This window comes from Solea solea, chromosome 3, assembly GCF_958295425.1.
Source record: "Solea solea chromosome 3, fSolSol10.1, whole genome shotgun sequence".
Lineage (NCBI taxonomy): Eukaryota > Metazoa > Chordata > Actinopteri > Pleuronectiformes > Soleidae > Solea > Solea solea.
Genome location: NC_081136.1, coordinates 26,574,449 through 26,600,376, shown reverse-complemented (window position 1 = coordinate 26,600,376; position 25,928 = coordinate 26,574,449). Strand labels below are relative to the sequence as shown.

The 25,928-nt window shown below is 39.8% G+C and overlaps 1 protein-coding gene across 1 annotated transcript in view; it reads right to left on the bottom strand.

Annotated features, from left to right (window-relative positions):
* ano2b (anoctamin 2b) overlaps positions 1-25,928 on the bottom strand; it is a 61,898-nt gene that overhangs the window by 26,442 nt on the left and 9,528 nt on the right. The window contains exons 5-18 of the mRNA XM_058624044.1: positions 22,843-22,869; positions 19,657-20,043; positions 10,751-10,849; positions 10,444-10,595; positions 9,328-9,382; positions 9,171-9,222; positions 7,103-7,158; positions 6,736-6,783; positions 5,977-6,041; positions 5,668-5,802; positions 4,933-5,093; positions 4,159-4,241; positions 3,942-4,028; positions 2,779-2,968 (exon numbers count right to left, since the gene is read on the bottom strand). Of these exons, the coding sequence (XP_058480027.1) occupies positions 2,779-2,968; positions 3,942-4,028; positions 4,159-4,241; positions 4,933-5,093; positions 5,668-5,802; positions 5,977-6,041; positions 6,736-6,783; positions 7,103-7,158; positions 9,171-9,222; positions 9,328-9,382; positions 10,444-10,595; positions 10,751-10,849; positions 19,657-20,043; positions 22,843-22,869 (1,597 nt within the window). The remainder of the gene's footprint in view (positions 1-2,778; positions 2,969-3,941; positions 4,029-4,158; positions 4,242-4,932; positions 5,094-5,667; positions 5,803-5,976; positions 6,042-6,735; positions 6,784-7,102; positions 7,159-9,170; positions 9,223-9,327; positions 9,383-10,443; positions 10,596-10,750; positions 10,850-19,656; positions 20,044-22,842; positions 22,870-25,928) is intronic.

Genomic DNA, 25,928 nt, shown 5'->3' with positions numbered 1-25,928 from the left:
TGATGAGTGAAACATTCATTGATTCATTCATTCATCTTCCACCGCTTTGTCCTCAACATGAGGGTCGCTGGTGCCAATCCTAGATGACATAGGGCAAAAGGCGGGAGGTAGACCTGAACAGGTTGTCAGTCCATCACAGAGCCAGATAGAGATGTCCAGTCTCAGTGTTGTCTTTGTCAGGCACATACATCTCATTAGATGATGTTAAAGTTCCAGTGTGGAACTTCTACTGCCCCCAGTGGACCAATGAGTAATGACCACAACAGCGCAGTCCTGAGAGAGAGAGAGAGAGAGAGACAGAAACAGAGCTGTCTCGACTTTTTTCTACAGTACTACAGTAGTAGTAAGCTATGTGTTAGACACAGGCACGTAGCCAGGCAGTTGTTCAGTGAGCACTTGATCGCTGTTGGCAGATCACACATTTTCAATATCAGAGATTAAAGTGTATCATGTTTGTGTGAGGCTAAAATCGTGATACAACTGAACGTCCAGGTTTATTTTTGGCAGTAGAAACCCGTTTTGGCTGCATTTCGCTTTACTTGTAGTGTGTTAGTTTTTCCGAGCCTCACCTGCTTCGTGGTGACATAAAATGTGTCGCGCTGTGTGTAGCACGGAAATGTCGCCACAAACAAAAAAAAATTGACAGCTCAAACAAAACTCACAAAGGCTCTATTGTGGAGGATTAAAAATGGTGAAGTCATCGTTCAATATAAATATGTCCCCTGTCAGTTACAGTTTTTACAGTCAAATGAAAGAATTAAATCAATATTTATTGATTAAAATGAATAAATACAATTGACACTCTTCAGTTGCAAACAATCCTCTAGATGTGAACGTACAGTACAGTTTCTCAGGTAATAAATTAAATGGTTTGTTTGTATGTGTGAGGAAAAGAGAGAAAGGGAGAAAGAGAGAGAGTTAGTTCTGTGTCGCCATAGTGACGGTCACTAATCTTACCCCTGGCTTCCTGCCCAGCATGCATCACTCCCACACAACCGCCCTCCCTGTGCTGCTCTCCATCGTTATGTTTCTCCAAGTCTCTCCATTTATTTGTAGTAGGTCTCTGTCTTTGCCTTCTTGTCTCTTTGTCTTGAATAATTTTTGGATATTTTTTTTTTTTTAAAGACAAAAGGTTGCCAAAGTAGCAAAAATGACTACTTTTGTTCCCCCCCAGGAGACAAAGTGACTTGTCATTGCGGAAAAAGAAAGTATCTAATGGCATTAATGAACAATGGCTCTGTTCCATTTTTAGGGGTTACGCTGGACCCAAGCGGTGAGTCAGCAAAGCATTAGTCATTTCAAAGTCATTATTAATGTTATTACATCACTGTTTGATGAATGTATATGTCCACAGTGTCCACAAGATGAGCCTCAATAAAGGATTATACTTTTTATTACAGGAGGAATGAAGCGCTGGCAATGATTTGATACTAATTCATCAGCATCAGCTGTTATTACTATGATGTTTTACAATGATTGGCTTGTCAGTTAACCTGTAGTCATGTGTCTCATTTAAAACTTTGAAAGATCCTTTATACATCGTAGGCTTTCTCGACCAAGACTTCCTGGATAAACATGTGCTACAGGATCCTAGAGACTGGGTTAGGACCCACAGATGGATCACAGGAGATACTACCTTCCCACCTCCCTACACTGTTGGAGAAACTCAACATTCCTGACAATCTCATCAGGACACGTGACACAAATGCTTAAAAACTGGATTTGAAATGTGTTTATGAATAAAATCTGGTTGATTGCTTGAATCACTCAACGGCCAAACCTCATAGATAAAGGTCTGATCTAATCTGAGAGGCCACCTGCTTGGGAATGATTGCAACATTTTTTTTCCACTGAGACCACAGTGAATAATAAAGGATAACCCTTCAATATTTCACCTTTGTGTCACATTGTTTTGGATGGAAACAATGGAACCAGTGACTAATCAAGTCATCACTAACTACCAAGTTTTTGAAGGTTCTGGTGTGACTTGACTTTACATTAGCTTTCCGACTTTCAATTTGTCAACCTTTTTCTACCTCAATTGCTGTCTCTCTTGATCTTTATTTGTCTTTATCTGCTCTTGTGCAGAACGAGGGATCTGTGTGTACTCTAAACTACACAGTATATGTACATGTTTAAAAAACCAAAAAGAGGGCTAAACCAAAGCAACTGCATCAGTGTGAATATATCCCTCATGACTCACCAATAACAACCATTATGGGTTTTATTACAACAAAATCACTGTAAATAGTCACATCTCTGGATTAAAGTTGATAGTGTTGTGTAGTAATGTCCATTATTATAAATTATACATATTCATTCAGTGGACAGTGATCAACCACTAGAAATGCTGACTTTAGGAGAAAAAAATCCATCATTCCATCAAAACTTTCTGTCAATTCAACAACAGACCAACCAGAAAAAAAGTAAAAGAAAACATTTAAAAAAAAAGTCGTGGAATGGTCTTCAGGGTGTGGCTTGAGGCTGTTTTAAAAGTTGAACATTAAAGGCTTTTTTTTTTTCATTTCAAAGAGAATGCCCTGGAGTTTTTCTTTGACTCTGTGAAAACACTACAATCCTTTTCAGATTTTAGTTCAAGCTTTTGATCCCAGAAAGAAAGAGCCTTGTGGATTGACACTGATGAAATGCACAGAAAGTTACACGGACAAATACCTGAGCAGCTGAGACTGTAGCAGCGAGAGGATGGGACAGGAAGAGAAGAACAGATATACAGCAGCCTGCAGGAGAGGGAAACAGAGGAGGGGAGGGGAGAGGAGAGGGGGAAAGGAGGTGAAGGAGAAAGAAGACGAAAAGGAGATGGAGAAGAGGAAGAAGGAAAAGACAGGAGGAGGAGGAGGAGGAGGAGAAGAAGGGGAGGGGTTACCGGTATCCCTGCAGCCATGGCAGACAGTAGTTTTTGTCTCCATCTGTCCTTCCCTGTCACTGTCCCGTCCTCCTGCTTCACTGGCTGCAAGACAGAGGGACAATTTACACACACACACATACACACACCGGTTTGCGCAGCTGTTCTTATTTAGACACTGCATTGATTTGCATTCATTTGGACAGAAATAACCATAGCCAGTTTATAACCCCAACCTTAACCTAACCATAATCCAAATCTTAGCCCTAAAGTTAACCAGTTACTTAGAAATGAGGTTCTCACTCATTAGGACCAGGTTTCGGTCTCCATGTCCCTGTAACATAAATTAATATTTAAATGTTTGTTTAGGATGAATCTTCCAACACAAAGCAAATCAGGTGAGTAAAGTCTCAGTCAAACCTTAAACAACGTTATATCATCAACTATTGAAATTCCCTGTTTGATGCTCTTTTAATAAAAAATACACCACACACACACACACCAGCATGATTCCTATTAAAAAAACATCAGGTTTTATGCTTTTGTCCTGAAATCGGGTTTTGAGATGGCATTGCACAGCTCTTGAATCATGTGAATTGGTTATTTCTCTCAGGCTTGTAGTAGGAAGCCACATTTCACCACAGAGAAGTGTATGTGGGCCAACGGGACCCAATGTGATTGACCCAATTTACAGATGTAGTTCATTCCCAGACGTTAGATTATTGCCATCATTCCTGCCAGTGTCAGTGTAATTTCTGTCTTAGAAATCAATTCATCATCAGAAATGATCTGACTCCAACAGTGAAGACTGAAACAGGTAAAAAGTTTTCATGATTACACATATACAGTGGATACCAGTGTGTGTGTCTCTCTCTCTCTCTCTGGTTGCTACATAACCATGGGGCATTATGGGAATGCATAGATTGTAATTTTAAATGTGGTGTTTTTCAAACCGGTGTCGTAATTCCCACCAGTAATGTTAAGAGTCATTGTGTAAATATGAGAAGAAATTATTCATTTTCTTCATAGTAGTAACAATATAAACCCTTGTGGTCTTAGTAAACAGGCTGAACCCTACCTCACTCTTCTTCTTCTGTTTCTTTTTTTTCTGCTTCCTCTGTCGCTTCTTGAGAAGGATTGTCTCATATCTGGGCCTTGGATGTTCCTGTGGTTGAAACCAGAGAATGCGTTACATCAATGAATCGTGTCCATTCATTTTGTCATCTTTTTTAAGTGCACAATGGTTTAAAATTAAAAGCATTGTGAACTGTAGGTAAGTGCATGTGTGTGTGTACCTCATCTTCCTCGATGCCTGTCAGATCCCAGCTGAAGCTCAAACTGATCTGACGACGCTTCCAGTGTTCCAAGAACAGCACCGCTACACACACACACACACACACACAAATATCAACATTTTTAGTTAAGAATTAGTATCACCTTTACATACACGGTTACATGTGTTTTTAATAATCATCTCCATGTTCTCAAAGTATGTAAAATGTTGCTTGGAAAGCCTAAACTAAGTGTAATTTATATCTATTTTGACATAAATAAGAATCACATCAACTTAATGAAAAGCCCACATTTGGTAAATGTTCAAATGTTATTTCTAGACTTAAACACAGGTACACAGGTAACTGCAGTCTCAGTGAACATGCATTGAAAGTATATTGTGCATTTAGTATGTTGATTATTTCTGGCTTTCTATTAGTTGTATTGTCAGAACATCTCTAGTAATATACAGTATATAGTAAATAAAAACAAACAAACGTCAAATCAATAAAATCCTAATTTCAGGAGTTGTTACCTTTTCAAAATGAGCACCCATTTAAAACTGCTTTTTGTCACAATTACACATATCTGAGCATTAAATAACAACAGGTTTTGTTTTACTACTGTGTTTGTGCTGCTAATTGTGTTTTCATAATCCTAATTGTAATGCATTTGTTTGCATCTATTGACCTCAAACATACTGTTTCACCTCGGTGCTCCAATAATAACATGAATTTGAGGTGAGCGCACACACACACCGCACTGAAACACACACTCATGCAGACACATAATCTCACCCCACAGAGACATGAAGATGGCGAAGAAGACGGTGGCGGGATTGTCGAAGAGGTGTGAAGCCCTGGCCGTGCCGCAGGCAGTGCTGAGCTGCCAGAAGTCACAGGCTCCGTCACACAAGGGACACATGGTGAAATTGAGACGCCCGTCACACATCTCCAAACTGAGAACGGGGGAGATTCAAGACATCAGTCACAGAGCGCCGTCATGTGACAACTTTAATACCATGGTACAGTATACAATACTTTATATGCAGTGGATGATGGACTAAATGCATGTGTGTGTGAGTTGTGTTTATAGGTTTTGTCCCAATTAAAAGATCCTTTTCTTTTACATTTAACCATTTGTAATTAATGGTGCTTTTAACAAATGAGCACAATAGAAGCTTCATAGTATTCAGAGTCATTGCAGATTACAATATGAGCCATGTGCTTTAGGACACACTCACACACTCACTGCCAGCTGTACCCTTCTGTGTTCCTCCCACACAACAATGACTAAAGCCAGATACAGCAGGTATCTGGGCAATCCCTGTCTACTGTGTGTGTACAAGCATGTGTGCATAACATTACCATGGTGGTGGACACTAGCAAATATCAAATTGCCTGAAGCTTTAAAATCTTTAAAGTTCAAATCAGTTGAAATGTAAATGTGTTACTTCATTAAAAAAAACTGTCTTTGTTGACACATAATTTGAATAAAAAGCAGAGTGTGTATGTGTGTACAAATGAAAAGACCTGGGTATGTTAGTATCCAGTGTTGCCACCCCGTAGCCAAACACAATGATCCCCACTATGGAGGCTGGTACGAGCAGCTGAGTGTAAACACCGAGCCAAGCGAAGTAAAGGCCGATTTTCTCCCCAAAATACTTCCTGTGGGGTCAGAGGGCAGGAATTACACAAGACATTGAAACTAAAAACAAAAAGAAGAGTTAGGATGTTAATTTCCTTGCCGTGATGAAATGAGGTGGCGACTGTAATCTAAATCTAAGTAATTGTGCGTAATGTGATGGAATTTCACACATCTGTGTGCTGCAGTCACATTACCTGACAAGATCGATGGGCTGGTACTTGTAGAAGGCTGAGTATCTGGCCCACTCTTCATGCAGAACCTGACAGAGAGAACAGAACAGAGTGATGGGGCCAGTGTGGGTGTGTGTTATCACGTTGACGGTTTACCAATTGCAGAAGGCAGAAAATCAGCAAACAATCCTTGGAGGCAGAACTGATCTGGAGGCAGAAATGCTGTGTTTGGTCGAGTTAAACCTCAGTGGATGAAGACAAAGAGCAGCACTTTAAATAATGTTGTAATGCATGAAGATCTTTTCTTTCTGTATATTTCATGCGTTTCCTTGCCCCTGTGATGTGTCTGAATGTACTTAATAAATAATACCCACCATTAGTGCCTGCTGTTGGCTACTATAGTGCTCAAGGCACATGATGCAGTCACAATAAGGTGTATGGTTTATATACAGCATTAATGCAATTATAATGAATGATGCGATAACAGGGAAGTTGCTTCATTTATTCATTTATCTTGACTGAGACCAGATTTCTTTGTTTTCCTTTGAGTTAGTCAGTGCAGAGCAGCAGAGTAATGTTTACTGAACTTAAACCTCAATCTGTGAGTTGATTAGGCAGATGAAGAGATTCTGTTCATTTTTGTCTCGTCTCTTCCGTCTGTCACATTATATTAGCAAGTCACTTTGTGAAGCACTGGAGCAGGCAAACACACAAAACTCATTCTCCTACAAATCAGAAGAATGGTGAAGAGGATGCAAGAGGAAAAGAGAGGAGGCGAGGTACCTGTCTGTCATTCCTCTCTTCATCGTGTCCCATGATCCTGAAATCACCCTGTAGAACAAGAGGGGAAGCTGAAATCTTTGCTCAGATTTTACAAAAAAAAAGCACACAGATGTGGAGCAGGTGAGACAAAAATATAGATTTTAGATTTTAGAGTGACTGTCTAATCTTCATTGGCATCACTTTATTTCCGGGAACATAGTTAAAAACTATGACCTGGGTTTTGATTCCCCTCTCTCCCCCATTCACACTTATAGTATCTATAAGTAAAAATGTAAAAAACAGTTGAAAGTTTAAATTCTCTACAAGGTATATGAAACAAAATGAAACCAATGAGCATCTTGAGGTCATTACATGCGTAAACACTTACATCGTGAAGTGGAAATGCCGCGTCATACACGCCTTTAGCAATCAAGGTACTGATGCCTGGAAAGAGACATAAGAAAACAGAAATAGACCATGTGAAAAAATGCTTCCCTCTCTGGCTTTTTCATCCAAATAATAACCAAATCTCTTATATGCCTTTTATGTAGATGACAGATCTGAATCGTATTAGGAATTCATTTTGTGTCTTTAAACTTAAATTGCCTGAGTCACCGGCATCGACAAGCAACCACATAAACTTTTACCCAACTACAAATAAGGAGTGAGCACCAAATGGCTGCACCTTTGATGTAATATTTTATGAATTCCAGAGGAAGTCTTGAAGAAGACTCTCACTTGTTCAAAGACACACTTGAGTTGAGTTGAGTGTGTGGCTCCTTGTTGTTTCTGTTTGAAAATGAAGGGAAATAGTCTTACAGATTAAGTTACAGCCAAATGGTATGTGATATGTATTATAATAAGCCAAACAATGACCATGGTCTGTCATCAGAGATTAAGGAGAAAAGGGTGCAGCTAGTATGTTCACAGTTACGCACACATCTTCAACATAGGAGATGCCAGCACAAAGTGCAAGGGTCTGATGTGGAGATGAGTTAAAGATATATAGACTTTTAGTCTCTGTCAAGTGACCTGTGGGAGGTGATGGCCCGAACTGTGAAGTGCAGCGATGACATTGATACGTCAAATGACATCCAATGAATTAAATATGTTTGCATGAAAGGCGACTGGGACCTGTGTGATTCTCTGTGATATTAATATACAGTACATCAATTCACATTCTCTGTCACACACATGCACTCTTGGACATACAAATGCACGGATGCTCACACAACCAGCTAGAAACAGCCACAAGTCTCAGAGGCCCCTGCTTCAATCTCAGTCTGACCCAAGAAGTCTGACCCACTTGTACGGGAGATGGAGGAGAGCAACAGAGACCTGCGGAGTGCAAGATGTGTGTGTATGTGTGTGTGTGTGTAACCAAATTGGTACATCAGCCGTAATGGTAAAAAAAAAAAAAAAGGGAGGGAGGTCAGAGAGGCAGCTCTGTCTTCTGTTGCCTTCTTTCCCCCGCAGCTCCATCAGTACCCGCTGGCTGAGACCTTCTGCTGTGATGGCAAAGCCAAACAGACATATGGTGGACTCTGGAAATAAACTGGGTCTCAGCCCATCTCTATATGGAGCTGATGGGTCTCATAAATGCACAGGCAGCTGCTGAGCGTCATACAAATGTACAGATATATATGTACAGTAAACACTAAAGCAAATGCTGAATTTATCTTGACGCAAATCGCCAGGGATGTTTACAAACAGTCACTAGTGCACCTACTGAACGTTTCAAGCAGACCGACGACAGATTAATTTTTTATGTTTCATACAGTATTAGGAATCACCATTTTTGGAATCTGTACTGTATGGCTGCTTACAAACAAGTGACATCACAACTGCAGTAATAATGACATCTATAAACCTATTCCCCCCCAGGATTAATAAAGTATTTCTCATTCTGATTTCATCTCTTATCATCCCAGTGGACACCTGCAGTCGAAATAAGCCCCACCAAACTGTACAGTGCGGATCAGAAAGGTTTGGAATAATACTCGATCTGGCTTGACATCACATCAGTGTGACACACTTATTGTGTACACTCCGTATTTCAAGATATTTGACTGTATAAATTATCCAACTCCTACAAAGGCTCTTAAATCTGTCAAACAAGGCTTCAATGCCAGTACTTCACAAGGTTCCCTCTAAAACAGGACTCTGCTATTTTTACGTATTGACAGACTTGAAGCGAACGGCAATGGTAGGAGGAGGGTTTCACTTTCTAAAGTCATTAATAAAATCATTGATTATCACCATTTTTGACTTGGAACAACATAATGGATTAAATCTGGCTCGTCTCAACTGTTTATGCCCGTGGGAGGCTATTTACATCTAGAATCAGTCCAACTAATTTACTATTGGCCAGCTTCAAAGTGTAATACGCATAAATATGCTAAATAAAGGGCTGGAATATATTTCAATAATTCCTCCAGACACACACAGTTCCTCACCTATGGTTTGACAGGTCCGTACACACACTGTTCGTCTCAGGATCTCATAGACCTAAGGGAGATGTTACAATGTTAGACTTCAGTTTCAATGCCATACTGTACAAATACATACAAATGAAGATGAAGACAGAAAGAAATATATAAATTAAACCCTTACTATTCTGCCCCGTGTAGCATTGTCAAAGAACGTGTCTTTAGATGTGATGTTGTACCTGGAAAAAAAAAAAAAGCAGCACAGGTTTTCAGTATCCTGCCTACTTCAAACACCAAAATATGCCTTATTAGTTGTTGTGTTTCATGCTAAGAGATTGACCTAAATGTGATTGTCTCTTAGGGCCTGTTCAGACCTGGTATTATTCATCCTGAGTGATCCAATCACATGTGGATAGTTTTAAGTTCAGGCGTGAAACACACTTAATGTGTCCTGAATGTGTTATTTTACATGAGCAGGATGCAATGACGTCAGCTGTCCTCTGAGCTGCTGCAGATTCATGGTGAAATCATAGTGTTGTTTACACTTCTCAGCTTCAATACAGTACGTTCACGTCGTGAAAATGTTTTTTAATGTTACAGCTGCGTGAGTAGGGCTTTGATACACTCAGCACCTCCTGACTCTTTTATCTCTCTCTCTTATTTAAGGTTTGCCTTAAATTAAAAACAATGTGAGATTTGGGTCCTCTTGTCCTTTTTGCACGACACAAGAAAGAACCCCAACCTTGTAAAGAAAAGTAACAAAGCCACTTTTACTGAATCATTTTAAACAAGCTACTTTTTTTTTACTTTAACTTGAGTACATTTTAGACCAGTACTTTTACTTGTACTTGAGTAAAATTTTATTAAAATAGTGCTACTTTTTCTTGAGAAGAATATTTCAGTACTCTTTCTACCTCTGCAAACACAAATGTATAAAAACCCAAAGACAAATACACACACATTGACAACAGACTCATCTGCACAGTCAGACCGGTTAAAAGCAAAACATTTGTCCTTGTGAATAGAAATGATGTGCGTGTGTATCACTATACACTGAATTATGCAGGTAGATGTGGTCACAAATGGGCACAGGAGACACAATCAGGACAGATATTAATACCACAACCTGAACCGGCCCCTAAAGTCTATGTAAATAGTATGTACATACTCATCCATCATCTTGTCATATTTACACCTAAAGGTTATGCAGTCCTATAATTGCTTAGTATGTTGTAAAATACATAGCTGACATGACCACTGTGTGTGTGTGTCTGTGTGTGTGTTTACGTGCGTGTCTCACAGGTGGAGTTTGTCCCTGGAGAAGCAGTGCGAGAGAAATTTGGTGCGTCCATGGTCTTGCTGTGGTACTTTGGGCTGGAAAGGTTGATTCAGTTTCCTCCACACTGTGCTCATCCTGGACCCAAAACCACTTTCTTCTTTAAGCTCGTAACTCTGGTGAAACAAACAGTATATTGTGTAAGACGCTGTTGTACTTAATTGCAGTGGTTTTGTATTTTCGATTTCATCGACTGCACGTGAACCAGGTAACACACTGTCTGTGTTGACTGACTGCAAAATAAAATCCCTCTGACGGGTGCTGATACTACCGTTTTGGTGGGTACTTTGATCTTGAGAAACTCAGCCTCTCGACAGAGAACTGGCCAGGGAGCATGGAGCCGAGTGAAGCTGGGGCCATGGGCCTTGAACTGAAAAACAAACAAAAATCAAGCTTTGCATTTGATCACGCAGGACACAGCAATCATAACACCCCAGCTGTAATCAGCTGACAGCCAGCTGCCCACAATCTATTCGTCACACTCCAATCACAGCTACTCTCACACCAAGGCCGTCCATCAGCGTCCAACAGGCTCCGAAGTTTGAAATGGTTTCTGATGTTTTGCTTGACCAAGCCTGGGAGCACCTGAAGAGCAGAGCCAACAGCAGCAAATCCAACTGTATTTCCATTACTTGCAGTGACTGTAGTCAGAACTCTAGTCATGTATACATTTTTTTTTATGTAACAACACCAGTTATTATATTTTAATTCATATTAATGTCCATAATTCCACATGATCTGTTTCGCTGCCTATTGTCTCTTCCCCTTCCTGTCTATGATATGCCAGGAAAGAGTACTTCAACCTGTTGTGGTTTTTGTTCATTTTATGTCCTTACTGTCAGAAAATAAATGGAGACTGCAGAGTGTGAGCCCACTGGTTACAAAAAGGTTACATAAACTCCTGAAGTATAGGTACAGGTGTCATTGTAACTAATGTTTACTGATGTAAATAATGACATAGTTTGTGTTTGTCAGTGGAAGGTTTTTGTGCTATAATAACAAAGTAATTTATGGCATAAATGATGCAGAGAATAGCATTTTTTTTCTTAATATGATAAAACACAACACTGGCTCTGAGGAAAAAGTATGTGTCCTTACTGGTGTCTTTTTATTGCTTCACCTTTACAACAGTAACCAAACAGTTCCATGGCAAAGGACACAGAAATGTTCTGTTGCATGTTTAATATTTGGAAACTATAATAATAATATTGTTTTTTTTACATATTCCCTGTGTACAAGCACTGCAGATTGTTTGGCTAGACTGCCAGCAGTGTATTACTGGTTTACCAGACCATCTGTCAGAACTGTTTCACAATCTATTATAGCCGACAGAGTCTGTTTAAGCAGGAGAGACTTCTTCTACTTTCAACTGTAGTCAGTTGCTTCTCAGCTGCTTTTATTCCTCCAGATCTCAACATTGGCCTCAGTCCTTCTTAGATCCGGCAAAACCAAGCGCTGTGAATCAGTTTGGCTCGCCAGACTCGCCAGCAGGATTATTATGGTCTTTATAAAAGATGGATGTAGCCTGAGGCTGATCTCGTTACCGCAGCCTATTACTGACATATTTTTACTTTTTTGTTCTGTAATCATCTCCGCCAAATGTATTTATTAGATGAAAAATCTAATCCTGACTCATCCAACTCACAGTGTTAATGAATCATATCCCAGCACCCACGCACTAATTATGATTAAATGTTAAGATGCATTTGCAAAATTTGGTAATTGGAGGTTTCAAGTACGATTAAGTGGCATGTGAATTCTGAACAATTGTGAGTAAAATGACAGAGTCTCCTCTCCCCCTGTGCGACTGGATGAAATGTGAGGACATGACATGTACATCAGGGAAAACTCGTCCTTAAAACATACGAAGCAGCACAGCAGTAGCTGTTTTGGAGCTGGGCTGCACTGTGAGAGAGAGAGTGTAACAAGAAATGAAAGACAGCAGAGCTGGCGGGAGGCAACAGCCAGGTAACCTTACCCTCCTCAGACCCCCACCAGCTTCTGTAAGAGGGCGAGGGTGAAAAGATAAAGGTGGCACTTCAAACTATGGAAACCTGAAACGATCCTCATTCTCCTCTCTCGACTCCTACTCTCCTGACATCTTTCACTCCCCCCGCCCCCCTCACATACATTACTGTACCTTCTGCCACCGGCATGACTCTGTCTCACTGAGTGATTGACTGACTCACTAACTGTCACTCTTACTCCTCTTATGTTTCATTATCTTCTCCCACTCTCACAGCCACGCTCTCTTTGTCCTACCCCAGGACACAATGCAGTGTAAAGCCATCTTTCCTTTACCACTGTACTTTTAATGGGACATTTTTACAATACAACAAATATAATCAAAAGTTGTACAAGTTTGGAGGCAGCCTGTGGGTGTATTTCTTTCACCTCTTATTGAATTGAATCAATGGAAAAACAACCTTTAGAGTCAAAGTAAAGAAAGCGATGAAGAGAGATAGTAGCGTGATATCCACACTTAACTGCAGGTTCCATTTTTGGCATCAATATGTGCATAAAAAAACCTGATGGAAACACATTTAAAAAATAGGTTCAGTGAATAAAGAACATTTAGTAATCATGTGACTGAAATGGCACTCCAACTTGCACATTTAACTGTATTTGAAAATGCTCTTATGTGGAGCCTTTATCATTCTGTAATGACCCAGACTTGAGTGCATTAAGTCCAAGTAATGTGGTTAACATTCACAATTACAGCATTTCATCTGAAACAATTTGTTCTGTCAAAGTAATTTCCAGTCTCACAGAAGCTGCGGCTTGTGCAGAATGTGGAGATTATAGTTATTTTGGTGCTCATTGTCACTTTTGGGTGATTACATCGATGTATTTTAAACCTCCTCAGTGAGGACAAGAGCAAAGCACGGTTGCAATCATTCACTCTCCATCTGCCTCTTCCAGATTATCAACTCTCCTGTCCCTTCTGCCTTATAGCGATCCGTTATTTCGGCCTCACATACTCACCTGTTCCCCAAATCCCTAATTAGTCTTTAGTACATATACCACCCCATTTCACAGTTTTGTTTTCCATGTCAAATTACATTCCCATTTTTAGATTTTCCCTGCTGGTTAACCTGCTGGCCTGTTATCAGTGCCTCAAATCAGACTTCAAGACACTTGCACATGCTCATAGGTTACTTTAGTAACATGGAAGGCGTCAGTAACTATATAGAATAAGTCTGGATTTGATGCTGTTGTGTCTTGTTATGTTTTTTTTGTTTAGTTTAGGTTTGGTGTATTCTTTTTTTTTATTATTACTAAGAAGCCACAGGTTTGTGCAAAAGACCTCATCTCCCTTGAATGTCTTTGCTTCCTCTTGATAAAGGTCAATCTGGCAAATACAGTGTACGTGGATTTGGGCTGGCAGTTTCAACAAAAACCTGAAATGTCTCAATCGTGATATTAAGTCCTTTTCCAAAACAGCTGTGACAACCATGTTTTTTAGATCTTTTTTTAAAGCTGTTGCTGTTAGCCCTAAGACAGTGAGTTAATGGGGAAAATGGTCCTCAGAAGTAAGAACCTGCTCAGTCTTAACAGCGACTACCTGCTATCAGTAACAACGCTTACTCACAGATTAATCAGGAAGAACACAGACCACACATGCACTAATCCATCAGAAATGTACTCTCTAAATCCATCCTGGTGGCTCCATGTAATAATCCACTATATTTTACCCACTCACAGACATTCATTTATCAGCTCTGTCACCCCCTTTTCTTCCTCTTCCTTCGCTTCCTTCTTCCTCCTCCTCCTCAACCTCCCTTCCCTTTATCGCTTCATCAAAAAGGAGAGGATATAAATACCTCTCAGCCTGGAGAAGGTTAATTAGTAAGGGGATTTTCAATTTGCTCTTTATCTCTGTGGGGGGGTAAGTAGGACTCAGCCGGGGGCATCTATGGGTGGGTACAGTGGTACCGAGTATGAGACGGTGATAGGTTGGGTGAAGGGTTGGCCTGATGGAGAGTAGTGAAAAACTGAGTCAAGAGACGACATAGAGATAGAGACAATAACAAAGACAGAGTGTGGGGGGGCAAAAATGGATCACACACAGAATTAAGACAAAGGAGATTCACAAAGAGAAGCAGCATGAAAGGTGCTATTAGTGGAAGCTACAGGGTTTGCTGACATTAGAGGATCTCCAGGAGACCTGCAGGTTGAATGAATGAATGAATTAATTAATGGATCAGCCTGGTTATACTGTACTGTACACAGTTAAGGTGGTTGTAGATCAACTACACTCTTTAACTGTACGGTATTGCGTGAATTAAGTGTGCAGTAATAATTCAATAAACATTCTGGGAAATAATCATCCTTTATCAAAGACACGGCTGATTATAGCCTTAGTGAAATCTAGAGAAACAGACCAGTCCTAATGTTTTTTTGCGCAGGTAATATAAAGACACAAGTGGTAAAGCATTATTTTTGGAAAAAGACCAGACACTACCGTATGGAAGTCTTACCAAACACTTAATCCTGCTCAGACTGCTCTGTTTCCCAAGCCCCCACAGACTGAACTCCTCAGATGTCCTAGCTCCACTTCTTGAATTAACATCTACCTGTGATTTAATTAAAATTGTTCCATAAGAGGATGTCCCCTAGAGATCAAAGGTCAGCTAATTAATCCCCTGGCACAGTCAACAAGTTTAACATTTAAGCAACAGCCCCCCAGCATCTAATTAATCTGAAGACAAACAGGTTGGACACAAACAGAATCATTCAGAGCAGCACTTGAACATTAACTATGAAAAACAATAGACTGGGTTTGTTTTTTATGTTTTTCATCAAAAATGTTCGGGTTATCTTTTTAGAAATATTACATAAAACAGTCATTTCAGATCATTGTATATACAATATGTCACCATATCCATCCTTGCTTTTTGATTCCTTTCCTGACAGAAAATCTTAACAACAGCACTTTTTGCCTTGTGTCAATGGCTCAGACGTCCAATGTGCCAAGACCCTGATGAGGACACTTATTTTGGTTATTCAGTGATCAATGGATTCATGATTTAGATATGCAGAACAATTGAGGTTGATCACATAACCAAATTAATCTTAGATTATCCTTAATCCCTCTGCAATGGCCGTTAAAACCGTTTTGGCACACATTTAATTCACCTGTTTTATCAGAGGTCAACACTTAAAGCTGCAGTGCATAACTTTTGTTGATTTTTGTTGTCGATGACGGTATTATTATTCTGCCTGTTTGCTCTTCATCAACAGAAACAACAGGCTTATTTCTATGCTGTGTCCTTCATCTGACAATGGGCTGTCAAGCAATAATATCACTGAGGGAGTGTTTGTGAGTATACAGCGGTAGCACAGGGGAAGGTGGAGAGAAATAGGCATTCATCCCACCAAACGTTACTTGAACCCAGGCTGTCAATCACACTGTTGTCCTCTCATATTTGTTGTAATTTATCATCTATTGTCCTAAAAAGTGGAACATAATTTACAAAGTTGATGTCATATGCTTTAAAATATGTCCGGAATCTAATGATTAAGACAATTTACACCTCAGGGAAATGTTTACTGATGTCATACAAGTGGGAATTATACATTTGCATCAGTCGAGTCGTACCCTTGTTGCTATAAAATATATTCCTACTTTTTGATTGTCTTCATTGAGGAAACCAGAGGACTCTATCCATATTCTTATAAGTACAGTTTACAAAGGTAATGCTTTAAACCCAAGATGTAAGATGACAAATTGGTATCGAACAAGTTGAGTCAGTTATGGAGGTGTATATTGTGTTATTATATAAAGAGGCAGTGACAAAATGAGCGATTTACTTTCTGTTTGAGCAGCAACATGCAGTCGATGTTCCTTCTCTTTCCCACCACATCAGGCTCCACGGTGATGGAAGGAGTGTAATTATATTTGTTGTTTTGTAACAATACTACCTGTCACTATAGATAAATGAAGGATATCTGAGTACATGCTTCGGCTCGCTCCAGCAGATTCAAACTATACCTCAGTCCATGTGATGAGATAAGGGGCTATTGGTTAGTCAGCCAATCTGATCCTGGTTTAGGCTCCATGGCCAAACTGTCAACAATCTGATTAATACTAGCCTGCAGACTCACCACTGCCAACTGGCGGCTAGCCAGCACACACAGGCACACATACACCAGTGGCTAATTCTGTACATTGGAACAACACAGTAAAACCATTTGCTTTCATGAGATCTGCAGACATTTATTTTGTCAGTGCTGCGGCAACAGCTGAAGTGAGCAACACTTTTAAATGCCAAATGATTCTTCTTGCAAGTTGGAGCCAATGTGCAGCAATGGATCATCCGTTTAACAAGTGGAATTTCAACAATAACTACATTTGTACAACTCTGGCAGTGAGGGTGCAGAGCGCACACACATGCAGTGGGTTATGCCAAGAACCCACCAAACACACACACATATACTGGTTGCTTCGTAAAACGCAATCTCAGTGAGAGCAATTAGTACAAGCTGAAACAAAATTACCCGTTTAGGACTAAACTGGTGAATGGATAGAGGTCAGCACAGCAGCTGACAGCTGCTACAGCAAGTAGAATTAAAGTCCATCAGCACAGATGAAACTGTCATGCCCTTGTGAATATAGGGAATCCAAAATGAACAGCGTCCTCATCATATACTGTAGATGGAACGGAAAGATTTCATTAAGAATAGTGTTGAGAGTTAAACGCTGTATAACAAACAAGCCCGTTTGTCTTTGCTAACTTGCTATGAATCATTTCATCTTGTGATGTTTGCCTTAACTTCAAAAGGTGGGAAACCATGTTTAAATAATTAACCCTTAGAACACAGAGCATTTTGGCTGCTTTTTTTCCATTAGTATGTTAAAACGTACAGTATATAAAGGCTATAAAACGTTGTGTATTTTTTTTATTTACTATATAAACACACCTGAGCAAAAAGTACTCAAAATGTTTTAAAATCAGATTGAATCTGTGAAATTTGGAAATACGTCACAGTTCAACATTGACATGGCTTGAATTTATGAACAAAAACAAAAGAACGATTTATTTTGTGAGTTCCGCACAATTATAGCTACTACTAAAAATGCAATGAATCATAACTTAAACTTTATTTAAGCCTGAATGTGACCTATAAACCCATACCCCCAGGTCGTCCATATAAGGAGTTGTGTATTATTCCCCATGGCAATTTACCATGGGTTTACCATAGGTGCGCCTGGTACCTGGTACCAGGTACTATTTTTAGTGCCTGCTCCGGTGAGATTCCAAAAGTGTGCTAAGTACTATGCAGTGATTGGACAGACTGCCGGCCACTGACTGGCCAGAGTGCCGCCAAAGGAAGAGACGTCCACACAAATCAAGCCAAATCAAGAATGTCATTCAGTGCGGAACTGTAGATCAGTTAAAACTACTTAAAAATCCTAAAAAATGTGGGTTAATCTCCAACAACTACCAGGAGTCTGGTGTAAAGTCACGCATTAAACAAAGTCACCGCAGTTTCACGCAGCCAGCCACGCAGATGCAACCTAAACCGCGATGTACCGAGGCGAGGCGAGGCGAGGCGAGTAGAGCCGGTGGAAATACGTCATTACATTCTATATTTCTCAAACACATGTCATTGCCAGGCTACAAATAAATCTTTCTGGAAAAAAAGTGAAAAAAAGTGAAGACATCATGAGACTGTCAGTCTCAGTCTCGGTTTTCTGAAAATGACCGAAATGACAGAAAAAGACAGAATTTTGAGCTTTCTATCATGTGCACTGGGAACACATTGACCCTGTAATTGGAGTTTGATCATACTGTGGACATGTTTTGTTGATATTAACTGAGTAAGCACCCTGCACTGTAGATAACAAGCTGTGAGTGGAGATCGTACTGTGCCTTTGGCTATGATTGCACCTGCAATTTGTTTGCCCTGCAGCTGACATGTACTCATCAGTAACATTAAATTAATGAGTCCTCTGGGCTGTGTCTTACTTTCTCTTTCATGCAGGGTTTCTGTTTAACAGCAGCAAGGTGATTACACGAGGAAAAAGAACATTGTACATTTAATAGAAAAGGGGAGTAAAAGACACATTTTGATGTTTAATGGAAACCTGCATGTGACCCTATGCCCTTGCTGGTGTAATACACACATTATATCCTGAGTTTCGTGTTGCATTTTCACCCACCACATTCCTCTACTTCTGAGCCACATTTGTACGTAGGCACTCACCTTAAATAGCTCAAGACAGTTACATCAGATCCAGTAGCAAGTTTTATATTTAAAAAAAAAAAAAATCTTGTAAAGTCATTCAAAGGGCCAGTGAGGGAGAATTTGTCTAATTATTAGAACCTCCTCTCTTTCCTAAGCATGTCACAGAACTACAGTGGCCTTCACATAACAAGGAGCATGTTTGACGTTTTTGAATTGAAATCACAATTTGAAACAATGCAATGACTCAACTTATTATTTTGATGGTGTCACGGAGAAATGATCCAACCAGTTTTAAATGTTGTATTACAGTGAATACTGAAGTGAAGCCTGACCTAAAAAGACCACAAAAAATGACAGTTATTAAGTTCAGATTTTTTTCCCCCCAGTTGGTTCAAGCCTCCTTCTGCTTAAAAATGCAACATGCCCACTCTGACTAGTTTGTCCATTCAAGCTGCCATGGAAACACAGCGGGACACAGCAAGGCCGTAATGCAAGGCCTTTGTCCAAAGTACATGCAATGTACTGCACTAAATACCCTCCTACAGGTTACACACTGGTCCTATAAATCCAATAATTCAATACTTTTGTTACCACTATGTCAGTCACATAGTTTAAATTGTATGACTTGTTATGTATAATGAATATTGGCATTAGTATGACGCATAGACAGTATATAAAATGTACATGGTCTGTTTGAAAGGATTTTTTTTCACCTGCAATCAGGCTCCTATTGTAAAATACTGCCTGTCAATCACACTGGTGTTCACTCATATGTGCTGTGAAGACCTGAAACCAGTGATTGAGGGCATTAACTCTTCAAAAAAACTGACATAAATCAAGAAGAAAGTCGTCTAATTTTCCATTGATCTCCAATAAAACAGAGTTGTTGTTGCAAGCAGTGGGGGTTCCCCCTTCCATTCTACTTTCTCAGCTCTGTTTTTGTCACATTTTTATATGTAGTCTATGGTATGACAACACTCTCACCTCTTTGTCTCTCTCAATCTCCAGGCCGGCCTCCAGCAGGTTGGCCTCAAACTCTTGTCTGATCAGACACATCTCATGGTCAGCCGGCTCCGCTGTCTCGTTCCCTCCAGCAAATCCAAGTTCCATGAACACCTCGCCAAAACTTGCTGCCTCTCCCCCCGGCACACCCGCTCCTATTCCTGCACCCGCTTCGGAGCCCACTGACTGGGGAAAGTTGCCATTGGAAACGATAGATAATCTGTCATGTGACACTGAGGTGCTGTTGGGATGACGTATGGAACTGTGGCGCCGATGATGGAAGACCAGGACGTAGTCAACTTTCCGTCGGCCGTCAGCGAAGTAAAGGCCTTCTCTGTGATACTGAGGGCTTGTAGGTGAATCCACAACCTGAAGGGACGCAAGAAGAAGAAGAAAAAATAAACAAAGTAAAACACCCAGAAAGTGCTCACTATAAACTGCTGTGATAAAGAAGTAACATCCTCTCATTCATTTATGCATCACACTCTAATTAATGAACAGAAAGACAGCACACCCTGCACCTATAAGCAACGGGGTTATGTAATTACTGTTTGATTAAAATGTCAGCACACACAAAACATAAGTGGCTACTGGAAGCTTCTCAAAACACTGAAGTGAGAACCTTCAGCAGCGGAGTGGGCAGTCGATCAGATCACCTTTGGTTCTTTTAGTCTTTATTTAGACTGAAAGAGCACAGAGTGAGACTAAATATGGAGGACACAGGAGGGAACGCTCGATAAGCTCAGGGTAACGACCAAAGTAGTGGTTTTCTAAAAGCAGAATTTACTAAATTCAGTAATGTTTACAGCATGTTTACTTTTCTAAAACATGCTGTGATGTGTGTCTGGCTGTGTGTGTGAGTGCACGTTTGTTTGTCGCCTTTTCTCGATGAAAAAGGTCCTAATTGAGGTAAAGCCTCATGCGTGAGGCTGTGGACAAATGAATGGAAGACAAGGCAATATCCCGTCAACAATGTCTTGTTGCTCAAAATGAGATGAATATGTATTGTGTTTTCCTCAGGGACATTCATTAACAACAAACATACTGTATGTGCTACTAGCAACAAATTAGCTGGCTAGCATCCCAGATGAAAATCATTACGGTTTTTTATTATGTTGAAATAAACAATGCAAAAATACGGAATGAAATTTGGTGAATAAACTGATACCAAATTACCTTCACCACGGCTTTAACCACATTCACACAGCGGCCATTTTGGCGGTACAATCACGGGTGTAAATAGTCACATGAGCGATGGCTGAGTTCGCGTTTAGCTTCCTCAATTTCAGGGTGCATGCTAGTTAACTGTCACAATGTTCTGACTTATACGGACTGAACAGCCTGTTAATGTGATCAGTAACACACTGGTGCGTTTCCGGGTACAACTAGTCAAAATGGCTGCTGTGCAAAAGGCACATTAGCTTAATTTGTCATGGAATTGACTTTGAAAGTACTGTTTTCCTGGCTCTGTTATTACATTTCTGCCAATAAATCCTCTTAAATGTTTCACACTGGACCTTTAAAAGAGAGACATAATAAAACGTACCGCCTCGACTGTCAGCACAACAGAAATCTGGCCTCATGCTTTGGTTCCTCTCGGGCTACATTAGCTACGATACTGAAGAGCACATTCATGGCCATAGTCCTCCCACACAGGTGGTTTCACTTTACACTAATTAGACCTTTTCTGTTGACTGTGTGAGTGGACACAGACTGTTTAACATCGGAACTGTTGGGGGGAGCAAAGGGCTGGGCAATAAATAAAAAATTATCATTGCAGTATTTCAATAGCAAAGGATTGAAATACTGTTTGTATCAACATAATGTTTATGATACTTTGGTATATTTTAAACTGGATTTGTAAAAGATATTCACCTGTTTAACAAGTGTTATGCTTTTTTTTTCCTGCCTGTAAAAAAAAGGTATAAAACATCTTGCAACGTCCTTTCATTGTTTTTTTTTTATGTTATAAAACTGTTTTGATCCCATTTGAAGTTGCTTTTTTTAGTTTTGACACAGTTTCGAACCCTGAATGAAACCATTTCAAAACTGTGTCAACGGCAAGGTCCTTGTATTGTTTTCAACATGTGCTGTTGTGTTATCTTTGCTGTGTTTTAAAACTGTAGTTTTCTGTAAAGCGCTCTGGGTTGCCTCACTGCACTCACTCAATTGTGCTATGCAAATAAAGTTGCCGTGCCAACAAGGATGACATTGATTTTGAATCTCTTCAGCAAGGCTCTACCCACATTTGGTCCCATCAGCAATTGTGGGTGCAGACAATAAACTGTACATTAAACAGTCACAACATTAAAACTAGTTTTACTGTTGTGGCTGATGCATTTAATTTGACTCAAACCATTAAGAACGCTCAAACCCACAAAATGAGTTCCATTTCACATTATTGATGCTTCAGAATTAATTCTTTAAAAGCAGAAGAGATCTTCACTAATAAGCCACAGCATTTAAGCAGCATTAAAGCCACTTAAAATGTTTAATGTTAGCACTGATCAGTGTTGCCTCTCAGGATTCTAAAATCTAAATAGGAAATATTTAGCTGTTTTTCTACAAACACCAAATAAAGATAATGTATTGTAGGGTCTGCTCTTTCTTCACCACAGACAGCCACATTTTACAGATCACACAATGGTTGCCATCTGACCTCCATACACCAAGGACTCTAACTTTAATATATTCAAATATTTAAAATCGTCACTTTATGCATGTGAATTTATTCAAGTTGTAAATATTTTTCAGTTTCAGTATTCGAAGTTGAATGTACAGAATTTGATATAATTTAGAATTATATTAAGTGTATCACTTTGTGATATTGTGCATCCTCCTCATTTCACTGCATGTTTTACTCCTTGAGTCCTTGAACTGTACTGAGAAGATTCCCACTTGGTTCGGTGTGGATGATTCCAGAAAGCTTTTCTCATGCTTGTAGGTTAATTATTATCTTTGTTATTATTATTATCATTATTATTATAATTATTATTATTATCATAATTATTATTGTTATTATTATTATTATTACAGTAGCTAAATATAACAGTTTCTACAAGAGGTATACTGACAATTACTACAACGGGTTGTAAAATCCTCACTTCTCAAGGCAAGGACTAGAGAAGCAGATGGAGGGGATGCAGGTGAAAGCTAATGTCTACTTACCGGGATCTTGTCCTCACTCTGGGAGATCTGCATGTTGTTGAGAAGCAGACAAGAGTAGCAGTACAAGAAGAAAGAAGAAGAAGAGGAGAGGGATGAAAAGGAGCAGGGGTGAAAGTTTGCGATGTCTTCACTCAGACAACCACCACCTTCGTCCCCATCATGCGCACATGACACTGGAGGTCAATGCCGTTAGTCCACGGAGCAGGAGGAGCTGCGGCTTCTCGCAGCCACGCTTCATTGTCCAGTGAGGAAGATGAAGCGGCTGCGCGGCGCATGTAGAGCAGCAGCCTGAGGATCACACGCTGGTGATACCATCTCCCTCCAACTGTGTGATCTGGAGGCTGCCTCTGCGCACCGCCGGCGCTTTTGGCACGGAGCGTGCCACACTGTAAAAAATGCCCCTCTGGTTCACTAAATGTGATCAGCTCGTCAGGCTGAGAGAAGCAACAGGCAATCCTCCTGCCCCTAGTGGTTCCAGGTGGTATTGTTGTTGTTTTGTCACTGTCTGAAGTGATGGTGAAGTTGCAGGTCTAGTTTCAACTAGTTTCAGGTCTTTTTCAATATTATTATATAATAATATAATCAATGGAAAAGAAAGACAGAACATTAAAAAAAGATAGAGTGTAAATGATCTGTAATGTGTGTTGTTCATTTTATAATTTACCATATTACTATGCAATTATAACTATTACTATAGTTTTTATCTTTTTTTTGTTGCAAATTTTGCTTGCAGTGTCCATACTTTTGTAAACTTAACTGTTGACCACCATAGTATATAGTGTTGTTTATCAATGTGTAAGTCTCACTGTGGTCAGCAGCACTGATGCATTAAATTTGACTTATTCAAACACTTTTTCATGAAAAATAGCTTTGGACACATCACAATCTCGCCGAGGTCTCTAAAATGCATAGGGCCGGCACGGATCACGTGCAATGTGTAGTAATAACATGGTATTACAGCATGGATACCAGACGGGCCAGGTTCAAACAAAAATCCAGAAATGATTGTCGTACTCCGGTCAGATTCAGTCACACTAACTGACATGGTGATTTAGAGTAACATGTATTGAATTCAAATGCCGTTGTTTTTTGTTTTTAAATATATTTTTAATAAAAATATGGTGTAAACATTAAATTAATTGTATAATGAGTAATATAAGTTCCTTTGTTTTTCTTTCGGCTTCTCCCTCTCTAGGGGTCGCCACAGTGAATGATCTGCATCTTTGTTTTGGTGCAGCCTGACACAACAATTAGAGTCAATTGAGAGTGTCCAAATGACAACGAGCAATGGGGATTGGGTACCTTGCTCAGGGGGTACACAATAATAATAAGTAGAAACTGATAAACGATTGACCTAGAGTTTCTGTTTAGAACCGGGGTTAGTATTTTGACTATTCCTTTCCCTCCACAACAACTCAAAATAAAGCATGGTGGTTGGATGTGCATGCGGATTCTGGATGTAACGATCATTTTTGTCATTTGCTGTAAGTATAAATAAAGGCTAGAACCACTGTGACAGTCAGAGTAAACTTCAGCTTCCTCTAACTGTGTCAGATTCAGGTTCAGTCCCAGACAAAAAAAAATACTGGATTTGGCTCCGGTCAATATTGTATCTTGGCAATTTTGCTTAAGTGATGGCAACGTGATATACGCCATTGGCAGGAGCACTTTGTCTGTCAAAATGTCAAAAACACTGGCACCAGGGAGAACGGCCTTGTCTGAGAGCTCGGATTGAAGTTTTTGAGCTTAAATGTGATTAGATTGGCCCGGAGCTCATGCTTCTGTTTGCTGAGACATTTCTCAACTTCAAAGTGAAGCCAAGGAACGACAATGACAATGCCTTTCAACAAAGTCAATGAGCAGTGTTTGGGTTTGACACGTCCACTGCCTTCGTGTGAGTGTAGAGTTACACTGTGCATTCACTCTTAATGTCTTAATGACACGGTCAGACTTGAACAATGAAATGTTCTGAGTCGTCTGACTGGGGGGAAAAAATCTAATTGTCCTAGAACAAAATGCATTTTCACTTCCCTGACTGCTCCATTACAAATATCTTTGCCCTCTTCTCTAGACTGAACAGCAAGCAGGAGATTTTTTTACAGTGTGGTGAGAGGATCCAGCCTTGTTTTCTTAGATTGCACACAATCGCTGAGAGAGACCTGTGGTTTCCCTCCCATTGGCTACATTATAATCACAACTTTCTATAAATTGTATAGAAGCAGAGCTGATAGCCCTTCACTTATATTCCTCTCTCCCACAGACACATGTTTTCTTCTTCTTTCATGATCTATAACTCTTGACCAGTCACATGTTGTGTGCTGTCATGCAAAGAGTCATGTGGGGGGGACTTTTTCAAGGACTGCGAGGTGGTGGTGTGTAAGATTTGACAAGAGAAAAGCACAGCATAGAGGAAAAAAGGACATCAATTATTACAATACGTTTGAGTGAATGTATTTTATATTTCCACGTTGATCAGCTCATGACCTGTCTCTTTTTAACCCTTTAACACCTAAGCCTTAAAATGTCCGGCTGGACCTTTTTATGCTTATTTTAACCATAGAAGAGCACAAAATTGTCCTGTGACTACATGCTTTTGCCAGAATAACGTTAAATATCTGGCAGTTATTTACAAGTTACTGCATGTTAGAATAGTGAATTAACAATTTAAAAACATTTTAGGGAGAAAAAACACTGTAGTTGTCCATGAACACCAGATTTTGTGTGCTCAATTGTCCAAAAACAGGCCAAAAAATGGAAACTATATGTACAGGCGGTTTTCCAACTCTTTCCACTCTGGTGTCAAAGATGCTGATTCATCCGCTTCCTGCAACAGCACGAGTGACATTACCGTAATTACCACAAGTTGGCTTTGACGTGCAACTTCTCAGCTTTCAGAAACTGTTGGAATTTTGCCAATGCAAACGTGTCGTCTGCGATACGCTCGGTGTTAAATGGTTAAAGGGCTATAGCTTCAGCAATATCATGGTGCATGCAGCTAGTCATCAGTCTTAATCAAGTATATTCCCTAAATTAACATTAACCTATATTTTCAACTTTTATCAGTATCTCTATATAGCGCATTTATA